Source organism: Trachinotus anak, unplaced genomic scaffold (genome assembly GCF_046630095.1).
Source record: "Trachinotus anak isolate AG129_WGS33_773 ecotype Australia unplaced genomic scaffold, CSIRO_AGI_Tana_v1 ptg000011l, whole genome shotgun sequence".
Lineage (NCBI taxonomy): Eukaryota > Metazoa > Chordata > Actinopteri > Carangiformes > Carangidae > Trachinotus > Trachinotus anak.
In genome coordinates, this window is record NW_027273862.1 from 23,178,502 (window position 1) to 23,201,558 (window position 23,057).

Consider the following 23,057-nt stretch of genomic DNA (forward strand, 5'->3'; position numbering starts at 1 on the left):
CCCTCCTCACCCACAGACCCACAGACCCTGCACCTCTTATATGAGGCTTTTGTAATAGTACATTACAGACCTTCTTTTGATGCTCATGTTTGGTTTTCTCACCACCCCAGCTGTCAAGTTTGGAAATTTAATCTTTCCCAAATATAATTTCTATAAAAATGTGATGTGGTAATGTGCCAACTCCTCAAATAAACATTTCTTCACTACAAAATCATGATAATTATATCTGAACTCTGCCAATGTTGAAATATTGAGGTACTAAGTAGATAATGTGGTTATAAAAATACTTCTCTCAATGTGCTAAGCTATTGTATGTGAACCTGGATTCTAATAAATGGACAACAACAATTAATGGAAACAATCAAATTGGCCATAATAAAATCTGCCCTGCCCATAAAGCTGTTTACATCCTGTAGGGTGAACAATAAGGATCTCGACGAAGCAGCTGGTGGTGATAAGACACCGTAAATGTGGCCGTGGCTGCGGCAGCTCTTGTTCCTTGAGCAGTTCTGACATGATCAACTACACTGCACAGTGGAAAAAGCTTGTATGGCCCTACAACAATGATGACTGCTAATTTGAGCCAAAACAACCTTGTGAAACCTTGACCAACACAATACCTGGCCCTGAGCCTGAGGTTTGAATGTTACAGCTTTGAAAGAAAGATTGTGTGAGTGCATGTGCATGTGTGCGTGTGTGTGTGTGTGTGTGTGTGTGTGTGTGTGTGTGTGTGTGTGTGTGTGTGTGTGTGTCGCTGTACATCAAGGGAAGCCATGCTATGAGCTCCATCAAGATGTTAGGACTTATCAGCCAATGAGACACGATCTTCTCTGAGTGTCTGCCTTTGTGAGGGTAGTAATTCAAAACACTGTCAATTAGAGATTAGTGCTGCTGGTTTATAGTCTTCCTGAGGAGAGGGTACAGTATATTTACACTACATTTGATGACGGGGTTAATATGAGGGCTGGGAGCAAACGAATCTCCCTGGATTACAGATGGAATTAAAGATCATTTCCCCCAAGCCTTTGATGACAGAAAGAGAGCACAACAAACACACACACACACATTCTCATGTGGAAATGTAAAATGCAAACACAGGTTGTTGCATGCGAGAAAAGTGCCAGCGGTCACAGCTGGTGTCAAAGAAGAGGTTTGATTTAACTAGGTTAATGTTTGACAGATGAAGGGCAAAAAAAAAGGTTAAAAAACGACAGCAGAGAATTACACATCTGCCGTCAGAAGTGGGGACACGTCTAGCCGACTCCCAGTTTGTATGCCTGCCTGATTGCCTGTTTATCTTTTTTCCTTTGTTTAACTGTCTGTCTGCCTGTATGTCTAAATGTCTTCTAGTATGTCCGCTTCACAGAAAACCTGGCCTTGCAGTAATAGGTATACAATTTTTATTTTAAAAAGGGTATGCAGAAAAAAGTGAGACATTTGTCTGCCATTCTGCCAAACCAAGTCATATTTCACAGATTAAACTGTCTCACTTTACTGCATTTGAAGGCTTCTCTCCTTATTTCTTTATACTGTCACTGACATGTTTTGGAGGTCCAATTTTCCACTGTTTTTGTGAATGCTTCATCTTTCCTCTGTTTTTGTTCTGACACAAGTAGAATTATGAATCTATGGATCTTTTGATAAACAGCAACAGCTGTTGCTACAAGTGACAATAACTGGATCATGGTAAATATAACAGTGTTTCTGAGAAGTTGGAAATTTGATTCAGTAATGTCAGTAACACAATATTATCTAAGTTTGCTATTAGCTAACATTAGCCACCATAAGCTATGGGTCATATCAGACCAAGCAGAACAAGTTATGTGTCAATTAGGAGATAATGGTGCATATCAAAGTGCGGTGTTACTGTAGCACAAATAGAGAGGAGTCATAAAGTTAGTAAGCTGACACAGTAATGTCAGTAAGATAACATTATCTAAGTTTGCTAATATTAGTATTAGCCACCATAAGCTACTGGTCATACCAGACCACACAGAACGAGTTAAAGTGAGAATATGTGGCTACCAGTGTCAGGAGATAAAGGTAAATATTAAAGTGTAATGTAACTGTAGCATGAGTAAAGAGGAGTCAGAGTTAGTACGCTGACTTAGTAATGTCAGATACAGCATTCAATATTATCCACCCTTAGCTACTGGTCATACCAGACCAAGACTGTAGAAGCAAAATACCCGAGTGTGCTTCAGAATTTAACTTTTCATTTTTAAGAAGAAAATTGTTATTGTTTTTAAAACCACATAGCCAAATTATTTGACTGTCTTGTCATTTAGCAAAAAGATGATGAATTCATCCTGATCCTCTCTTTGAAACTAAGAGCCTCATGAACTCCACCAGTAAATCTCCACCCAGTCATAACTTTCCAATGTACGCAACGACACACAAGTAATAAAGTGCACATATAAATACTCACTCCCTGCCCCTGAGTTCTCAATGTTGTGGAATAAAAAATTCTTGTGGGAGCTTCATCAACAGCTGGATTAGATCTGGGCTTGACAGCACCACTCACTCATTAACACTCAAACAAATGCAGGAAGATTTAATCCACACATACCAACATGGTCACATAAGGCAATTCGACAATGACAACCAATTTCTTATACTTTTTTTTTTGTGTGTGAATATTTTGGAAGGGGATCTTTCCCAAAAAGAGTAGCAGGTTTTGTTCTTTTGTCTAAAACAAGACATCCTGCCTGCCTGAGAGGAATTAGCAGCTTGATTCCCCGGTATTCTGGGGCTGCAACTCCAAACCTGTGAATCAGAACTGGCTACTTTACTGCAACCCCAAGTTTCAAGGAAACAAGGAAAATACTGTATGGACATTTTAATGGGATTTGAATGAGGTTGTGTGTGCCTGTGTGCCTGTGTTTGTGTGTGTAAGTGAATGAGCGGGGTGGGGGTTTGGAGTCACACTTCCGACAAACCTGTTTATTTGCGTCTGAAGGAGGATGTGCTGCTGCTGACTGTGTGTCTGACTCATCTCGATCACTGAGACGAGGCCAGATAAAATCACTGCCTCTTAACTAGCCCTCGATCCTAAATTTTTTAAGTGGCCTTATAAATCAGACTTATCTCCGGCTAGACGAGAAGCAAACTAGCAAAGGACTCTACCAGCCGGATGGACTTTGTATTTATGTGTTCTGGAGCCGTTACAGGTGGTTACGTGGTGCAGAACTCTTCCAACCATCACGTAATGTTTAACTGACCTTAATGAAAGAGCAACAAAGGAATAAACAAAGGTGCAATGTGATGCATACATCTGATGAAAGATAGTGATCTCATTGCTCCTGCTGCTGTTACTGCTGGGACGTGTGTGTGTGTGTGTGTGTGTGTGTGTGTGTGTGTGTGTGTGTGTGTGTGTGTGTTAACAAATGGGTGTTTGTGAGCGTGTTTCTCATCAAGTCAGACAGGAGCTCTTGAATGAGGGTAAGTAGAGAGAGAGAGTTGCTTCTGGTTAGCCAGACTTTCTCGTTTCTCACCTCTCTCTGCAGTTTGCATTCACTGCATTCAACAAAACCACATACACACACACACAGACACACACACATTTCATTCATCACTTAATCAGCAGGCACTCTCTACTGACTCACACTCCTTTAACTCCCGTTGACGTTCCTGCGCTGACAGGACATTTCGTTGCGGGTAGGAATGCTCCCGTGAGTGTTTGTGTGTGTTTTTTTTGCTCACCTGTGCAGCCTGTCGTCCCCTTGCGTACAGAGTACCCAAGGTCGCAGTGACAGATGAAGGATCCTTTGGTATTCTCACAGTTCCCGCTCAGACAGATGTTTGGGTTCAGCTCACACTCATCAACATCTAGACGGGGAGAGAAGAGAAGAGTGAAACAGAGAAGGAGCAAGAATGTTAATGTGCTAAACACAACTACACTAAAGGAAAGGCTATGACAATGAATAAAACTGAATTAGCTAATTTGTTGATTCAGCCTGACAAACAGGTTTTGCTAATCTGTGATATATGACGGTGAGTCACAAAAGAATTACATCATGAACTATATTGAGGCTTCAACACTAGATTGAGACTATGAGAGTATGTGTTTGTGCAGACCCATTCAGTAGTCCCTATATCAATGATGTCAGGTTTTTGTTTTCTCACTCAGTGGAACCAGACATTTAAATGTCATGCATTCCTCCTTGCTCAAGCAAACCAACACAATGTTCACTGTCTTATAAATCAACAACAACAACATTACTCTCAGTCCTCTCACACACAGACTCATAGATCTGAGTCATTAAGTGTTATTCTAATGACTAATATCTTGGATAACCTTTAAAATGATCATTATGTTGTTTCACTAAATCTCCAAAACCCCTCTGGATTTAATAAGCACAGTGCTGCAGACAGTGTAGCTGCAGCCTTTTATTTTGGGCATAAAATGTGCATGAGTTACCCAGGCAGGTCTTCATATCCTCAGATGACATGAAGCCGTCAAAGCACAGACACTGGTACGTCCCTGGCGTGTTGGTACACTGGCCTCCATCACAGATATCTGGACTCTCCTCACACTCATCAATATCTGGATAGAAGATAGAAGATGAAGAGGAAGAAAGGCAAATAAAAAAATGAGAGTAGAAGCAGACAAAGTGTAGACGACAAACACTAATCCAGGTTTTAATGCATAGGTATCACTTACCATTCAGTTTTTGAAAGAACACATCAAGATTGCAATATAAAACACTGCTAATTCAGGGTCCTACAGGGCAGAATACAGGACCAAACTAAAAGTTCTGCTGTGTGTTTACTTTTTCACTCATTCAGGACAGAGCTTTCAAAATGAACTGGACATTATGCTGAGAAGTGGCAAAGCAGCTCTTCTTTTGCACAAATCATTCTTGACTCTGTCTGTACATGTGTCTGGGAATTAAAGGAATAAGTTGGTCTATGAACAGCACATGCAACTTGCTCTCATTCTCCAAAATGAACACCCTCTCAGCCAGAAATGCTGTCAAACTGACTGCCATATTAATCAGTGAGTGCCATCTCTCATTATCTGGTAATATTTTGAAGCTTATAACGAATGAACAGCCTTCAGATTTAGTCTTTTTTTTTTTTTTTTTTCCTGTAGACCACTGTGTGTTTGATTTAGACACGTGCCAGTCAAATTACAGCAGCCTCTCAACTGTATAAGGTTTCCTGATGTGCTGTTTTATTCCTGCTCTTAAATCAGGTCTATCTAAACAAAACCTTTGAAGTGCTTTTGTACTACCATATGTGTAAGGTACAGAATCTACACTAAAAGTGAGTTTGTTTTAGTTACCACATCTTGACAAACGAGACAATAGCATATACAAGAACTTTATAAGTACCATGACACACCAGATAAACAACTACTTACCAGTGCAGCTTCTCAGATCAGGCATCAGGGCGTATCCACTGTGGCAGCTGCACTCATAACTACCCTCTGAGTTGGTGCAGAAAGTCTCGCAGCCACCATTCTCAATGGTACACTCGTCGATGTCTGGCGGCCAGAAAAACACACACTGTCAAATACTGGTGGCATAAAACCTCAATTAAAACAAAAGAGTGTGTATTTGTAAGGAAATAACAATATGTTGAGTACCTACCAACACATTCCAGTCTGTTCTCAGTAGATTTATATCCTGTGTCACAGCTACACTGGTAGCGACCGATCATATTGACACACTGGCCATTCCTGCACAGCCTGTCACTCAATTCACATTCATTGATATCTGTGAAAGAACAAAGCAATTATGAAATTCTCACACTCAGTCAATAAAGATGTGTAACGCTGAAGGAACCAGAAGCATGTCTGCATGATGGTTGGGTGTTTAAATCCACGGAAATGACAGTTAGGAGTCACGATGTAGTAAAAGGAACAAGTCACATCCTGATTTATTTCCATTAATCATTTGGTCGATAAAATGACAAAAAAAATCACAATTTTACAAAAACCCAAAGTAACAAGTTCAAATTCCTTATTTAGTCTGGCCAACAGTCCACTACATTTTAGAAATTGAACCAGTCATTTTTGGCATTTTAGGTTAAAATGACTTCAACAATCACTGAATTATCTGGATAGATGACTTTCAATTTCTGTTGATTGACTGATTAATCGACTAATCGTTTCAGCTCTACACCCACTGTTAATTGCACCATCAGCGCTCTTCAGTGTGTGTCTGTGCATAAACTATTTAATTGAGGATCTGCCTGAGACCAGTTAATAACAGTGGAGACCATTAATCATTAATAAGTGTTCAAGCACAAATTAGCTGTTAGCTATTTCATGACAGATTCGGAACCTAATGTTGATAAATGGGACTTTTACAACAAGGAATATGACATCATTAAGCACACTGTATTACACTGTTGCTATATAACTAAAGTTTATTATCATTATTATCATCTTCAACTTGTTACTTCAGCAGAGATAATGAAGACCATTGTCTCAGAAGGGATGAGATAGACAATTTTCAGTAATGCTTTCATTGTTTTTATTACTTTGGGTGGTAATAAAGAAAATAAATGAGCTTAAGGGGCAGGGATTGAGCGTCATGGACTGAAACCTCGACACACTGCATTAGGTCATCAGAATGACACCCAGTGAATAATGCACGATCGGCTTAATGGTATAAAATAAACATGGGAGTTGGGAAACCATAGAAAGCACTAGAAAAGTCAGGCTCTTCTCTTGTTCTTATGGAAAGTGAGCATTGTTGCTACCTAACAACACTAATGAACTAGAAGTGGCTCCTCATTATTCAGACGACATGTTTTAGCCTCCATTGCGGAATTTTACAGAATGACTGAGAAAACCACCTATATATACACACAACAAGATGGCTGACTCTTTGTCAATTATCCAATGAGACCTGGACACATAAAAGACCAGCCTGTGAAGGATGCTGCATCCTAAAAGCAGAAACTTCGGAATAAAAGCACACAACAAAATGTTATATAAACAGTAAAAGCACAGTGCAGTGCCACACAACCAATCACAAAATACAATCAAAGAAATAAGGATAGTATCTAAGACCTTTATAAATCACTAAATAGGAACATTTAAATATAAAAACTCTCTAATGCTCAGGGAGGTTTTCTCTCGTCTTTACTGTGTTGACATGAAAGTGTACCCTTCTTAGTGTCAACATTCATCCAGACACACACACACTGGCCTAGTGTTCATATCAGCCCATCTATTAAAGAATATACTGTGTATCCCACATATACACAAACTTAACTCAAACACTCCCACTCCCACCCCCACACAGAGCCTCAGTAAGCCCACACACAGAGACAGAAACAGAGGCAGAAGGAGGGGGACGATCCAAAGTTCGCTTGTCATTCAAAGTATCAGCCCTATGACAACACCTCCACTTACTGATCTTCTTTTCATCCTTTCATCTCTCAGGAAAGCACATTCTGCCACACAGACTATTCAAAGACGGGAAGAAAAGCAAGAAGTTCAGAGAGGAAGAGTTTGCACAACTCTCCTCTGTAATGATTTCATCACTCACCTAGACAGGCCGACCCATCGGGTGCGATCTCATGTCCTTCGGGGCACACACACTGGAAGCTGCCCTCAGTGTTTACACACTCACCCCCACGGCACAGCAGAGGGTTCCTCTCACACTCGTCGATGTCTGATGAAGACCACAGCCACGTACGATACACACACAGACACATGTAGAGGTATTTAGTGTTAGGGTTCAATCACATTTGGACCGGTCTCTGCAAATATTTGTTTCACCTGTCATCAGTGGAGTCCACTGGATTGATGAATAAAAAATAGTGTCTCCAGTGGTGATGTGAGCTCTGATTGGCTTTGGCACATTCGCAGATCGAACTTACTTCACCTTTGTTAAACTTTGTGGGACTGGGACTTCCTGATTCAGGAAGTGCTTGAAGTGAAAGAACACACGCAGCAGCTCCATGGCTGGCAGTGATGTTTGAATGTAGATGGACAGTAACAAAAATAAAGAGTTTGGTAAAAAAGCTGTAGAATTTTTTTACTTGTTAGTTATTTTTGTTAGCCTGCTCACCCAGTCACTACCAACAGCTTATGATTGAAATCCTGCCCACATTATTTCCAGTCCCAGATGCTTTTTTTGCCACAGCGTGCAAGTAAATTTTCTCTCGCCAATTTGAGTCTGATGCCGGCTTTAGGCCAACAAAAGTATTGAGACTCTCCATTTTGTGTGTACGATTCCTCCCAAGAATTTAATCAAACGGCGTCAAAGGCAAACCAGAACAGAAACAGAGCATTAAGTATTTTCACAGATGGCAGAACATTAGTACTTGTAGCTTCATATAAAAACCATTTTGCTGGGCAGCTGATTGTGTGTCCCTCACAGGTCAAGTATGTAATAAAAAACTATTATCTTTAAGACTTTATGGAGCAGGTTTGTGAAGTGATTGTGACAACACTTGGGCTGCACAGATTGGGCTCTCTCAACACATCTCAAGGGTTTAAATAAAGTCAGTTTAACTCTCCCTCTCTCTCTCTCTCTCTCTCTCTCGCACACACACACACACACACACACACACACACACACACACACACATATACATATGTGTATATATATATATATATATATATATACACATATATACACACACACACACACACACACACAACAGCACACAGCCTGCAAATTTGAGATTACATCAGCCATCTAAACAGTGAGCTCCAGGTCTGGCATGTTAGCCTAAGCACCTCATCCAGAGCTTATGGGCCAAGAGGGAGCATGGAGGAGCTGGGTTGTGATTGGGACAAGGGTTGTGTGGCAGGCCCTCTCTATACTTGGAGACCTTTATTGGTTGGCAAAGTTCTGTGCTCTCAGATACTGTGACTTTAACAGGGTGTGAGAGAGAGATCAGGTTTCGCACTCATGTCCTCACAGACTAAATGATTTCATCTGAAAAAGTGCTGTCTGTGCGTGTAACTGTACCAACTCCTATCGAGCTGAAAAGGTGATTAGTTTAATGAATTTTTAGTGTCTGTGTGTGTGTGTTTGTGTGCATAGGGGGGGATTCGTCACTTACCCATGCAGTTCTTCATCATCATGAAGCCACTCTCATAACCCTCAAAGCACTCGCATTCAAAATCTCCTGGTGTGTTGACGCACCTGCCCTGTCCACACAGGTCCGGAGAGATGCGACACTCGTCGATGTCTACAGGAGAGGAACGCAAACAAAACAAGCAACAAACTCAGCAAGGTAAAGCTTCCTTTTAAAAGTGCACTAACATTTGTGCATGCAAAGAAAATCACTTGGTTAGCCCCCTGTATTTATAATAAATACACAGAGATAAAAAGAAAGACTATAAAATAAGATTAAGTAGTGAATTTAAGGTCTTTAAGCAGATTCTGCCAAAGTCTAAATCTAAAGGCCTGATCCCTTTTGATTTTAATCCACATTTTGAAACACTTAACACAGGGACTTTGGGCTTGAATCTCACTCATATGGGGTTAAAAGGTCCCAGATATCATTTACTTACGAGGAGCCTATAAATTATTTCAGAATAAAGTAATGGCACTGGCATTTAAACCTAAAATGATGTGTGCACATTTCAACAGAGCAGTAATGCATCTAACCAGACAACAGGGACCAGCTCCAACAAGTCCAAAGCCGCCAGACTCCCATTAGACTGAATGAGCTGAATGTAGGCAATGGCTTTACACCACTTTACTGTAATTGAAGTTGGCAGGGGGATTCAGAAAAGGGCACTGATGAAGAACGGCTAGACTTGTAAAGATACAATGCAGCTGCAATATTGTTGTAGCTGATGCTGAGCAAACACTCCAGCCAAAACTAGAAGCTGAAGATGGATGTTAGCTCGTAGATTCTTGGCAATATGTGAACTGCTGATTACTGAAGAGCCTTAAATTCAAAATCCAATCTTTGTAGTAATTTAAACAACCTTTGTACAGTTAATCAACTGTTGAGTGTTGTACTCATGAGTAAAACTTTATTATTATTGGGTCATCTATGTAACTATTTTTCAATTAATCAATTAGTTGTTTAGTCTATAAAATGTTAAGAACTATATATCCTCAAATTGCCCAAAAGCCAAAGATATTTCATTTTCAACACACACACACAAACTGTTGATTAATTTGTTTGACTGAACGATTAATCAGCTTATTCCTTTAGTGCTACTCACCAGTGCAGTTCCTCTCATCAGAATCCAGAGCGTAGCCGTTGTCACAGCGACAACGGAAGCTGCCAATGGTGTTTCTGCACCTCCCATTTGAGCAGAGGGTGTTTATCATCCTGCATTCGTTTATGTCTAAAGTACAGAGCAGAGAAATGAAGACAGGTGAGAGACCATTGATGAGACAATCCATGCAGTCTATGCAGTCTGTGGACAGCACAGTACCTTTGAGGAAGGGTCTGCCGTTGATGAAGTCACCCCTATGCGAGAAGCCTGGGCCCCGAGGACAGAGCTGGGCATATTCAGGAGCACCCTTCTCTGGACATTCATCACATTCAGGGCCCCAGGCTACGCCGACTGAGCAGCAGCAGGCATCCACACGGTGCTTTCCTGGTATCGGAGTCCCACAGCGTTCATCCTCATGGGTGAGGTAACACTGCTCCATACGCAGGTCTGGAAGTCCCAGACATACATATTTTATATATATTAAATACAGAATGTTTTCATTTTTTCAACACAAATACACACACACACACACACACACAAATATATATAGATTCTAGAAAGTAAAAAGTATTACACACAACACCACACACAGACACACATACTATGTACAACACCCACCAATGCACGTCCTGCCGCTGACATCAACTGTCATTCCTGGAGGGCACTGGCAGAAAAAGGAGCCCGGTGTGTTGATGCACTTGCCATTGATACACACTCCGGGAAATACTTGACATTCATCCACATCTGACAGTCAGCAGAGAACAAACACAGCAACATCAACGACAGATCTAGTGTTTCACATCACTCGAACGAAACGCAAGTCTGGCTTTCCGCATCTACATGGCATCAAAGCAGAACTTACCTTCGCAGACATTTCCTTTCACTCTGGCAAAGCCCTTACTACAGATTGGATCTGAAAAGGGGGGGCACAATATATAATGTCAGTCATTGCAGTTTCATGGTAAAATCTGAATGTGGTGTACTAAAATGGGCACAATGGTGCATGTGGATCATCTCACCCTTTTCACATTTGGCACACGGGCTGTTCCAGGCCTCTCCCAGTGTGGCGCAGCAGTGGGACTTCAGTGTGGCCCCGTTGATGTTGACCTCACAGCGATTATTGACTATCTTCAGCCAGCAGGTGCTCTTAGTAGTCTCTGTTTTATGAAACAAAACATATAGTTACTAGACTTTCACTTACATGAAATGAGATATGGGTCAACACAGGCTGGTTTGGCACTTACTGTATGTCAGTACGTGTTATTTAGAAAATTTAAAACATTCTGTATTTAATTTGTAAATCTTACATTTAATCAATCCATAGCTATTCTGCAATGAAAGAGATTTAACTTGTCTTAGACTATAAGAAAACCTGTTTCTTGCAAGTTTTATTTTGCCAAAATAAAAAAGGACAGTACTGGTACAGCATTTTTGATGCAATACCTCTCACATCATTTGATGGAGATAATCTCAGAGATACTTTAATGCTAAACTTGAAGCTCAACGCTTTTTTCTGTTAATAAAAAGTGGAAAAAATGCTTCTTTTTAAGCATAAAGAACTATTTTTGATACTTGATACTATTATATAATGCAATTTGAATAAATCTGAATGGTTTTCATATATATATATATATATATATATATATATATATATATATATATATATATATATATATATATATATATATATATATATATATATATTTATTTTTGATTATTTTTATATTGAATGAATACACATTTTTTTGAAGTACTGTTTTGGGAGCCAAGTCAAATCCAAACAACACTTTGCTCACTTACCTATACACTCCAGCCCAGTGCTGTCCAGCGAACTGCCCATTGAACACAAACACACAAAGGACCCTTGGCTGTTCACACAATCTCCATTAACACAGGGGCTAGACTCACACTCATTCACATCTGTGGGAAACAAAAACATACACAATCAAATTAGTCATCCCTTATAAATCTGATCCAGTGGACACAGCACATGCAGCGATGAAGTGGCATTGTACTGAGCAACAGAATGAATGTGTCTCTGACCCTCGCAGACGTCTGTCTCCGGATCAAAGCGGTATCCCTTGGGACACTGACAGGTGAAGCTGCCTGGTGTGTTCCTGCACAGTCCATTTTCACACAGCAGTCTGTTTATCAGACACTCATCAATATCTGAGGAAAGAAAACACACACACAAACATGATGACTTCCCTGAGCATGTCTTTTGATATAAAGGCCATATACTTTATTTTTCCAAGAGCACTTCACCTACCGACACAGTTTTTGCCCGTCAGGTCAACCTCAAAGCCTTCATTGCAGGTGCATTTGTATGTCCTCAGCATATTCTCACACACGCCATTCTGGCAGATGTCAGGGTCGAGGGCACACTCGTTAATATCTGAGAAGGCAAAGCATGACCTGTTCAACATCAGAGCAGGAAAAAAACTCTAAGTAATAACTGCCTTTAATTTATGGGTCCCTGTTTGGTTTCTGCATGGTTTTTGCTTTAATTCCAAAGAAACACACACAGTCAAGCTTGTGGCCATTACCTCTTCCATCGCCCGTTATGCCAATGCCATTGGGACACAGGGCCAGGAACTCAGCTGCAACAAAACGCACAAACAGCACAGTTTGGTTGATAAAAGTACAAATAACAGCGTTTGGGAAAATATCTTATTTGCCAAAATCCAAGAAATCTCAAAGCAAGAAATTTAATACCGTGTCATTATCCATTTTCATGCTTTCTTATTTAGCCTAGATGTGTATAAAACCATCTCCTTAATGTGGTGCAGCTCTGGCATCTTTTGATACAGAAACTTTAATTGGCAGGACTAATGAGAAGTGACTGGATGATGTGTATGTGTGTTTGTGTTTGTGTGTGTGTGCATGTGTGTGTGGAGGCTGTCCATGTCTCCTAACTGTGGGTGTCTTAGCCACAACCTCATCACCATTATGAATTCCAAGCTGGTGTCGGAGAAGACTGAGTTCTGGTCTTTGATCTGGTCATCCTGACTTTGACAGGTGTGTTTTGAATTAAGTGCAAGCTTTGTGTAGGTGGACTTGTTTTACTATATTCATCGACGGCTCCCTTTTTATCAGCTTTGTGGAGACCCCAAAGGTTTAAATGGCTGTTTGAGGATTAAGACATGGTTTTAGGGTTAGGTTTGGGGTAGGATTAGAGTAAGGGTTAGGGTTATGGTTATCACTGGTATTAAATCAGTGACAGGTCCCCAGGAATATAGTAAAACAAGAATGTGTGTTTGTGTGTGCGTGTTATTGTCAGTCGGCAGGAGGTGGCTCCATATGCGTAAAGGGTGGAGTGATTGAATATCCATACCAGAGCTTTGTGGTGGGCAGGGCTGGCAGGGCTCTCCGTAGGCGTACTCTGTGCTGGCACAGCAGCACTCCGACTTGGTCACAGCTCCAAATAAAGGCCTAACACACTGCCCTCGCTTGTAGCCACCGTAACATGAACTGCGCATATGTGTGTCTGTTTCGGACAAAACAAGACAGACGGAGTATGAGAAACATAGATGAGGCAAGAGATCTGCAAAGAGGCTGGAGCCAGAGAGAAAGAGAGAGAAAGGGAGGCAAGAGTCTGTAGTTCCAGTAAACAACAACACTAGCAAAACAAATGGTTGTTCTCTCTCCATAATATCCTGGGATTCGAGGCATTCCCCTGCGCTGATATCATCCTGATGAAAACTCACCCAGACCGAATAACAGCATTTCAACACTTCCCACACAATACACAAAGAAATGTCATTTGGGGAAATGTGGGAATGCTGAAAATAAAGATCAGGATTCTGAGTACCAGTCCAGGGGACTGGGGCATCAATGTTTGCATGTGGTTGCAACAGGTTTAGAGGATGAGCTGTCAGTAAAGTTTATTACAGCATCATTATTCTATGCTTCATTCGGTTTTGTATTTTTTAATTACAGAACTGGAAAATATTTTTGTTGTGGTTATTCTGGTTAAAATGTTTGACAGTTGTTGTGACTGTAAGCTCACTCTGAGCTTTCAGTTGCTTAGAAAAGTGGAGACCAACATTTCAACAAAAGCTCTGTCCAGTGACCGCTTGTACAAGAGGCACATGGACACTTGGCCTGTGTGAGGACTCACTGGAGAGCTAAGCATATGTGCTTGTAGGAAACTGCTAAAAGTAACAATTCTTTCTAAAAGTAGTTATTTTTATCTTCTCTTTTGCAGTTGCTGAGAACATTCAGTGAAGCTGCAGCCTGTCTGAAACAGGGGGCCACCTGCCAGATCCACAAAAGGCTGTCTGTGTTACCTTCAGCAGCTCCTGAAGCAAAAATGCATGGCTATATAGCTACCCTCACCCAAAGAGGGTGTTGCTGTTGTACTGAGATTGGTGTGAGATTACAGTTTGTCATGGTATATAAAATGAACACATCAGCTATTCCTGTTAACAAAGCTACAGCTACATTTACTCACCAACGCAGACCCGTCCATCCAGGCCCACAGCCATCCCGGCCATACACTCACAGCGGAAAGACCCCTCTGTGTTGACGCAGTGACCATTCATACACATGCCTGGAGTCTCACATTCATCAATATCTAGAAACAGATACAGCAAAAATAATCTCTTCAAACATTTCTGTTCACAAAATGAATGGTAGCAGGCCAGAATCTATTAAAATAAACCAATTTCCTGCTAAAGCAGTGCTTATTAAAGTCCTCAGGCACCTGATTCATTGAAAAATGCAGCCAACTGCTGCACTACTTCAGTTTTATGACCTCAACTAAGAAAACATTCTTTTCCTTCCCCTTGATCCCATCCACGTATTACAATAATTATCATAATGAGCGTAAACAATGATATGGCATGCACACATAACTGTTTGTTTATGTGCAAGTGCTCTGTCTGGGTGTGTTAGGGGACAGGCAGAGTGTAGATAGATAGCTACAATGAGGTCCCGGGGCGCCTTTAGACTACACATTTCATTAATGACTGCATACATCAGCACACTTCACCCACACCCTACTCTTTTATTTATTTTTTCTGCTGTGACTTAACCAGGTCAGTGTCTCTGAGATTAAACGTCTGTATCTGAAGCCAGGGGGAGAAAAATGGCTGCAGGTCACGCATTGAAAAAGACTGTTCTTCATGGGGCTACTTGGAGATTTATGGTACTGATTTTAAACATTACATTGATGCAAAATGTTCCACACAACATCTGATAGTATCATATATATATGTCCTAATCAAACCTAATCAATTTCAGAAGAAGGCTAAGTTTCTTTTGTCTTTGAATCGAACAAGTTTAGAAAGGACGGTCTGCCTCTGAATAGGCGGGCCCCAACTATCCACATGTCCAGCTAGCCTGCCAGGATGCTGAGGGATTTTTCCAAGGCTTTTAGGGGGATTTTTGCCCTGTGTGCAAAGACTCACATATTAGAACCACTAACATGCCAGAGAGGTAGTTACCTTCCAAGCTAGCTTAAAAATTCAGGTCGAAAGAATAATTGACTCGGGATATATTCTGGTGCTGTAGCCAGTGAACATGAGAATGTACAGATGTGATATTAATCTTACAGTCTGTGGGCTTCCTGACAAACACACCTACACACATGCGTCCACTGGTGTCGAGCAGGAATCCAGGTTTACAAATGCATTTGAAGCTGCCATCTTCATTGATACACAGTCCATTGAGACACATGTTCCTGATGAGACACTCATCCTGGTCTGTGGATGAACAGAAACAAGTTGATAGATTGCATGTAGGATAGATATACCTGTTGGAGGCACAAAGTGTAGGTTAACAACACATTTCATGTACTATATTTTAGTTTACTTCATTCTGCCTCAACAGTTAGGTTGTTGCAGAACTTGCTTGCTTTAATAAAAGTTATATTGTTGCTGTTGAGCAATGCAGTGGCAAGAAAAACCCTGTTCAATTCAAGCACGCTCACATATTTGAGAATTGATAGCTCACTGTCAAATCATTGCATCTGTAAGCTGTGTATGCTGTCAGAAAATCAAGGCCAGCAAACAAATACTAAGCAAAAATAGGAATCACAAAATTGGGAAATTGGGAAAATTGATTGCTTTCGAGCAGCCAACTCTTTAATATTAGATCTTGGAGCATTCTCAAACAGAACAACAGGCAGAATTGTTTATACCCTCCGTGCCTAAAATTTCATTCACGTGTCAGTAATATAACTTGACAAGAGAAATTATAAGGGCCAGGGTATGCTGGATCAGAACCAGTTTGTACAATGTGCTGTGTGACCTCTTCAGAAATCAAAACTGTTTATAACAGTTGAAATAGGGGAGGCCAGCCATCACAAAGGGGGTGGGTGGGGAGGAGACGTGGTATCATTTAAAAAAAGTCTCTCCTGGAAGACATTTACAGTGTTGCACATGTGCTGTTCACATGAAAAATGACTAGAAATAGTTGTGTCAAGACTGAGAAAATAGAGCTAGAGAGAAAAGTTCAACCCCTTGCCCCCACTTTCCCCTCGACCTCTCCCCCAACCACACCTAACCTCAGTCCAGTGGAGGAAAGGTGCAGAGTGAAGGGGTTTCCAAAGCTATCTGACAATCTGCCAAGTAGTTGTAATCAACCAAAGGTTTCCTGTGATGGACTACCCCTCTAAAGCGAATCCTCAACATTTTATAGCAAACTAAAATAAATGGAAACAAAAGAACGCCTGCAAAGTAAGAAGTAAATACTAACAACATGCACAACATTTGTAGAGGGATTGGTAGAGACATAAAATGTACATATTTTCTACAAAAACTAGCAGCACGGTCTTTCAAAATCCAGTCTATTACAGTACTTGCATCCAACAGGCCTTGGTGTTAAATTACCACATCCAACAGATCCATGGTCCGTTAAACATTGAACATTACACATACTGCAGTTATTACAGAGAACTCCCCTTTAAATATGTCGCGACACCATAAATGCAGAGGCCAGAAATTGACAGACCTTGACAGTTTTTGCCATCTGCTGAAATTTCAAATCCAGCGTTGCAGACACAGTGGAAGCTGCCCTCAGTGTTCACACAGCGGCCGTTGTTGCAGATACGACCATTGGCTACACACTCATCCAGATCTGGCAGAAACAACCAGATAGCACAGTAAACACATATATCTTCTTAAAATGTGTGTTTGTATGTGTGCGTATTTGCGTATGTGTAACCTCGGCACTCTGTCCTGGTTGCAGTGGTCTGGAATCCAGCAGGACACTGACAGATGTAAGACCCAGGCGTGTTCACACATTCCCCATGTGCACATGGGCTTCTCTCACATTCATCATCATCTGAAGAGCAAATATGAAGCTTAAAAACCTTCTTTACCTTCATGTACACATACGTTAAGTTTGGTATTTGATACTTTCTGTCAAAACTTACCGATGCACTCTCCCCTTCCATCCAACCTGAACCCCATGTTGCACTCACAACGATATCCAATGCCTGGCATTGGGATGCACCTGCCATTCAGGCACAGGTTGCGGTAGGCCTGGCACATGTTGGTGATATTCTGGGTTTGGATAATAAAAGGACCTGATGGAAACATTTACATAAACTTATCATTGGTAAATCATAAAATCAGATCCTGAAAAATCCATAGCATCTGCCTTCATTCCTTCATTCTGACACAATGCTGAATGGGAGAACCAATCATATTGGTTGCCTGCCAAGCTTCAAGTCATTATTGTGTTTACAAGATGAGAGGTTAGAATCCACTCTTTGATCTGTACTGCTTCTTCATCCTCTCATGTTGACAGACTGGATGCTATGGTGACTCACTATCACAGTCATATTACAAGATGGGATGGCCCGTAGCTAGCTAGTTAGCATGCTAACTTCAGCAGAAGAAAACAAGTGATAGAAATAGAAGCAAAACATGTTAACATTGGTGCTGCTTTCCACCACTGGAGACAGCTCCTGGTGACTAAAGGAATGACGTTTGATGCTGAACTTGCAATGTTTCTTCTAGACTGGTAAGTAAACAGCTGTAAATGCTAACGTTGGCTATGTAGTGATAGTAAAAATGTACATAAAGCACCTTTAAAGACATACAGTAGTGCAATCTAATTAGTATTGGAAAAGTAACATCTCACCTGCCTACAAAAGCAAAGTGCCATTAATTAAGCATGTAATCTTGTATTGCCAGACCTATCCACACGCTATATTTGCATTGCACTAAGATTTGGCAGGACCAACTACAATCTTTCTCATTAAGGTAAAAATAGTCTGAGTTGTTTGAATTTCCTCTTTCTAAGAAGCCTAAACTCTGCCAAGCTACCTTGCAAAACAGTCCCAGAGCAAATTTTATTGTGGAAGATTTTGTGCATGGCTGCTTAAAGTCTTGACATTACTGCAAACACATGAGAGTGTTTTCTTTTAGATAAGATATTTTCTGCACATATTCTTTAAATATCTTTACAGCAATACCCAAATAAAACAAGCAGCACAGTGTCAGCGCACACTTCAAGCCTCAGTCATAGTTTCCCATCATTAAAATGTGGCTCGTTAGCTGGAGGGTGTGGGTTGTTGTTCAAAAGTGGGTTTTTGAAAATGCAAAACAAGATCAGTGGGAGTTGGGACATTGCATATCCACTGAGTCATACCAGAAATTATGAGTTATAAACTATTATGGCACACGTCAACTCTGACAATCAGTTTAGGAGTGTGAACATGTGAACCAAACACAAGCAGAAAGTAGGAGCATACCTGGAGCAGGCTGAATAGGTAATTGTCCTGGATATTGTCCTGGAAAGTGTCCTGGAATTTGTCCTGGGATTTGTCCTGGAGTTTGACCCGGGATTTGGCCAGGTACTTGACCAGGGACCTGGCCTGGAACCTGGATGGGAATTTGACCAGGAACTTGCCCAGGGGTTTGACCAGGATATGGAACTGGGTAGATGCCGGGTAGGTCTGGGCCCCCGGGGACACGGCCAGGTATCAGCACTCCACCGTTCCCATCAGGTGGCTGGAAGCACAGTTTCTGGTACTCTTCTAAAATGAGCACATGGGAAAACAACAGAAGGTTAGCCCTGTGTTGAGACATGGAGTAGTTGAGACCAAAAATGTCAAACCCACCTGTTGCACGAATGGGGCACATTTCAGGGGTGGACCCATCAGACCAGCAGCGACCACTATCACAGCAGCACTGCATTTTGGTCAACAGCTGCGAGTTTTGGTTGGCACAGCGCCCATTCACCAGGCTAGCATAGCAGTATCCACCACGAGCATCTGTGGGAAACAACACGGCATGAAGTCAGTTAAACTGACCGTGGTGTATGGAACATGGCATGTTTTGTCTGCATGTTGAACAAATTGGCAAGAGTACAATCAAAAACTAGTCGTTGTTGCTTCAGATTTTCCATCATTTGGAAAATAGAAGCCACTTCCAAGTCATCACTTCCTATTTTTTGAGAGCCTTTCCTGCATCCTGCAGTTTCTGGCACTGTGCACTAGCATGACTAACAACCAGGTTCCCTATTAACATAAATATATCATGTCTTGTTTCACACCCAGCCCATCCAGCATATTCACATGGAGAAACCAACATGCTACACTGCTGATTGCTTGCTTAAATTCAACAAGATGTCAGGCGAGCATAGAGTTGGTTGGAGGAAAAGCAGTTGGGCCATTAAGGGACTGGAGTGAATGTTTAAGCTCCAGTGTTTCTGCATGGGAAACAGACTAAAATGTTTGGCGCACCAGTTTTCTGGAGCAAAAGACTCAGACATTCCTTCCTCACAAACATCCTCTCCTGGGGGGGTAATGTGAGCGTGTGTTTGCATACGTTCGTGTGTGAATATGTGTGTATGCGTGCACATTAGAGCATGTGCGTGCACGTCTAATGAACTATTCTGACCAAAATTCCTCCCTGGTCTGTTTTGGGTCAAACTGAACTGAACTTGCAAGCTTTACTGGAGGCTTTTCTGGTGATTATGCATGTGTGTGTGTGTGTATGTGTGTGTTTGCGTGTGTGAATCTACACTGTTACCAACCCTCCAGGATGTGGACTGCTCAATGATACACAAACTGACAGACAGATGCACACACACATTTCACTTCTACCAACCATGATGTAAAAATCAAAGTCACCCGAGCACAAGCAGAGTTCTCTTCATTTCTCTCGTCATGTCCCCTCCTCAGTTTGAAGAGAATATAGCTCATTGTTGTGGAACTAGAAACAAGCAAGTGACTACTGACCTAAATTCTACCAGCTGGAACGTTGGACAGATTTCAGTTCTTTCTGCTCTCAGTGCCAGACATAAAGGGAGAAGAACCAAAATGGGGTGGAAAAAGGAAAGAGAATGAGGCTGTACCTTTTTTTGGTCAACTGCTTTGTCTCTTCTTTTATCTATCCTAGTAACAATGAACCAGAGCAAACCCTTTGCAGTCGATTTTCCTTTGGAGAGGCATGACACCCAGTATGACTGAGGAGACTCACCTATACACTTGGATCCATCCACAGAGGAATGATACCCCTGGGGACACTTGCAGAAGTAGCTACCAACAGTATTAGAGCATTCACCTACACCACAGAGCCCTGGGATGTTTGAACACTCGTCCAGATCTACAGAGAGGAGAGAAGAGGAGAGGAGAGGAGAGGAGGGGAGAGGATCAAATATGCCTCAAAACATTTAAGATTGTTTCCTGTTTGTTTGCCTTATGTTGCTAAAAAAAACTGCATAGTAAGTGTTGACGACAGCGATTAAACTGAAAACCAAGTTAAAATGAGAATGGCTTCAAGGGTGACTGGAGCACATGTTGGCAATGACAATGGAAATAAAGTATTGTCACAGGATATTAAAACCAGGAGCCTCTGTAGCAGCCCTTCTGTTAGCACCGTTAACCACCAAGTGCACATCATCATGCACAAAGTCTGTTAAAAAATACACTGTAACTTAGACCCGTTTGAAATGTCTTTTACACAGTCCAGAAGTTTTCCGGCAATTATTTCTGGGTATAAAATAGCACATATTTTACTCTGGATATGAGTGCCACAAAACCCTGCTCAGTCTGTTTCACCAGAGTTAAACTTGGTCTGGAAGTTGTCACATTTATGTCTTAATGAGCCAGTATTTTTCACAGGCTAACTGTAGGTCTTTATTTCTGGAAAAACAGAAGTGATGCAGAGAGAAGGATTTTATTAAAGCTTTTTCAGCCAGGAACATAAAAAAATATTGTGAGTTTCTCAGTGGCCACAGTTACAACATAAGAAAAGATGTGTGATCTAAAAGAGTCAGTCAGAAGCTGATAATTAGGATCCCCAGCTGTGAGAAAAATGTCTTTTCAAAACTATGTGGACATAATCTGCATCGTCTGTCTCTTGATTTACCTTGTGCATTGATATACCTGGCTGAGAAGCTGTTAATGTTTATTTTATTTTAAATTCTTAACTAATGTAACATTAGCAAAAGTGGAGAACAGTTATGAGCCAGCGAAATCATACTAGAGCCTGTTAAGGTTGTAGCAGTAACAGTGCAATGAATTGCTCCTGAATTCAACTTTTCATTTGTTAGAAGAAAAATGTGTTATTTCTTGACTCAAAGTTACATAGTCTCATTTTAACACATTTATAGAGAAAAAGAAAAGAAATCAGTATTTCCTTAACGCCTCACAAATTAAAAGTTATACAGAATTACTGAGAGAAAGCAGAGTGCTACTTTGGTTTAATTAAACTTATTTCAAGGGAACAGCAAAGTGGCTTATGTGTGGTCTTTCCCCACAAAGTAATAATCAAAATACCACGACTGGGGTGAAGTTAACCACAACTAGACGGATGTGGCTTTTAACTCTACTTTCATTGTTAATTACGAAATTTTAAAGTTTTTTAAGTCTACTCTATCATTCTGGCATATCACAGTTTTACTGTGGTGGCTGCTCACTTGATTCTTACCTTCACATTTCTGTGAGACCTCGCTGAACTTGTGCCCAGCGGGGCATTTACATTCAAAGGATCCCACTGTGTTGATACAGTTTCCTCCCTGACAGATGCCAGGGATGGCCTGGCACTCATCCACATCTGTACATACAGGGCATAAGATTAATACACACCTTAACACACATGAACACACACACGGACACACAGGTTCCTTTAACAAGAGAAATGACACAGAGATGGTAAAATAAACTCAGTACAGGGGAACGAGGGCAACACACACACAGACTAACACAGACACGCAAATCTGCCATATGCCTGGATGTGCAGGGATTGAAAATGGGTCTGTTTTAACAGTCTGGCCCTGACTTTTCTGCGATCAACAGAGTGACAGGGGAAAAGAGAAAGAGGGAGAAAGAGGGAGAGGAATGTCTCCTGCAGGAGGAACAGAAACGGAGGCCAAGTCGACCAAGGAAGAGATAGAATGAGGGAGGGAAATACAGAAACAACAGGTCTGCAGTCAAACAGAGAGTTATAGTCGTGATCACATACAATGACTGATGTAGCTTTTATGAAGGTCCCTCCTTTGCAACCAAATCTTCACATAAGCTATGAGCACTAGAGCACTAGATTTGTCCATCAATCCATCATCTGTCCCACAACTATTAGGAAAAAACTTCAAATCTCTGTTACACTGCTGATTAAATTCAATTCATTTAATGAATTTGAAAGATTAAAACGTAGGTCTCAGGCTGAAAACCTCCAGGAGGCTGTGACCTGATGGTGTCTCAGAGTACTCCATGTTCCTCTGGGTCCTGGCTCAGGTCCGCCTCCCCTGCAGAGGTTCTGATGTTGTTGGGTCTGGAGCAGGCAGGCCGAGGGCTGTCTTACCAGAAATGAGCTCTCCCACGTGGCACTGCCACTGACCCGTGTTACTGACTCTGACAGTCCTGCCACAGCGGGTGTCCCTGGGCATTCCATACACATGTGGGAGGCACTGCCACCCACCCCAATTTAACCCAATTAGAACTAATCCT

At 41.3% G+C, this 23,057-nt stretch overlaps 1 protein-coding gene across 4 annotated transcripts in view; it reads right to left on the reverse strand.

Annotated features, from left to right (window-relative positions):
* fbn1 (fibrillin 1) overlaps positions 1-23,057 on the reverse strand; it is a 60,973-nt gene that overhangs the window by 24,068 nt on the left and 13,848 nt on the right. For all 4 annotated transcript variants that reach the window (XM_071489084.1, XM_071489085.1, XM_071489086.1 and 1 more), the window contains 25 exons: positions 22,039-22,164; positions 20,587-20,712; positions 19,224-19,376; positions 18,855-19,139; positions 17,529-17,681; positions 17,318-17,437; positions 17,105-17,230; positions 15,733-15,855; positions 14,604-14,726; positions 13,485-13,637; positions 12,697-12,750; positions 12,420-12,545; positions 12,194-12,319; positions 11,951-12,070; positions 11,170-11,307; positions 11,013-11,063; positions 10,769-10,894; positions 10,370-10,597; positions 10,154-10,279; positions 9,034-9,162; positions 7,506-7,631; positions 5,595-5,720; positions 5,366-5,488; positions 4,421-4,546; positions 3,703-3,828 (listed from right to left, as the gene is read on the reverse strand). In XM_071489084.1, the coding sequence (XP_071345185.1) occupies positions 3,703-3,828; positions 4,421-4,546; positions 5,366-5,488; positions 5,595-5,720; positions 7,506-7,631; positions 9,034-9,162; positions 10,154-10,279; positions 10,370-10,597; positions 10,769-10,894; positions 11,013-11,063; positions 11,170-11,307; positions 11,951-12,070; positions 12,194-12,319; positions 12,420-12,545; positions 12,697-12,750; positions 13,485-13,637; positions 14,604-14,726; positions 15,733-15,855; positions 17,105-17,230; positions 17,318-17,437; positions 17,529-17,681; positions 18,855-19,139; positions 19,224-19,376; positions 20,587-20,712; positions 22,039-22,164 (3,339 nt within the window). The remainder of the gene's footprint in view (positions 1-3,702; positions 3,829-4,420; positions 4,547-5,365; positions 5,489-5,594; positions 5,721-7,505; positions 7,632-9,033; positions 9,163-10,153; positions 10,280-10,369; positions 10,598-10,768; positions 10,895-11,012; positions 11,064-11,169; positions 11,308-11,950; positions 12,071-12,193; positions 12,320-12,419; positions 12,546-12,696; positions 12,751-13,484; positions 13,638-14,603; positions 14,727-15,732; positions 15,856-17,104; positions 17,231-17,317; positions 17,438-17,528; positions 17,682-18,854; positions 19,140-19,223; positions 19,377-20,586; positions 20,713-22,038; positions 22,165-23,057) is intronic.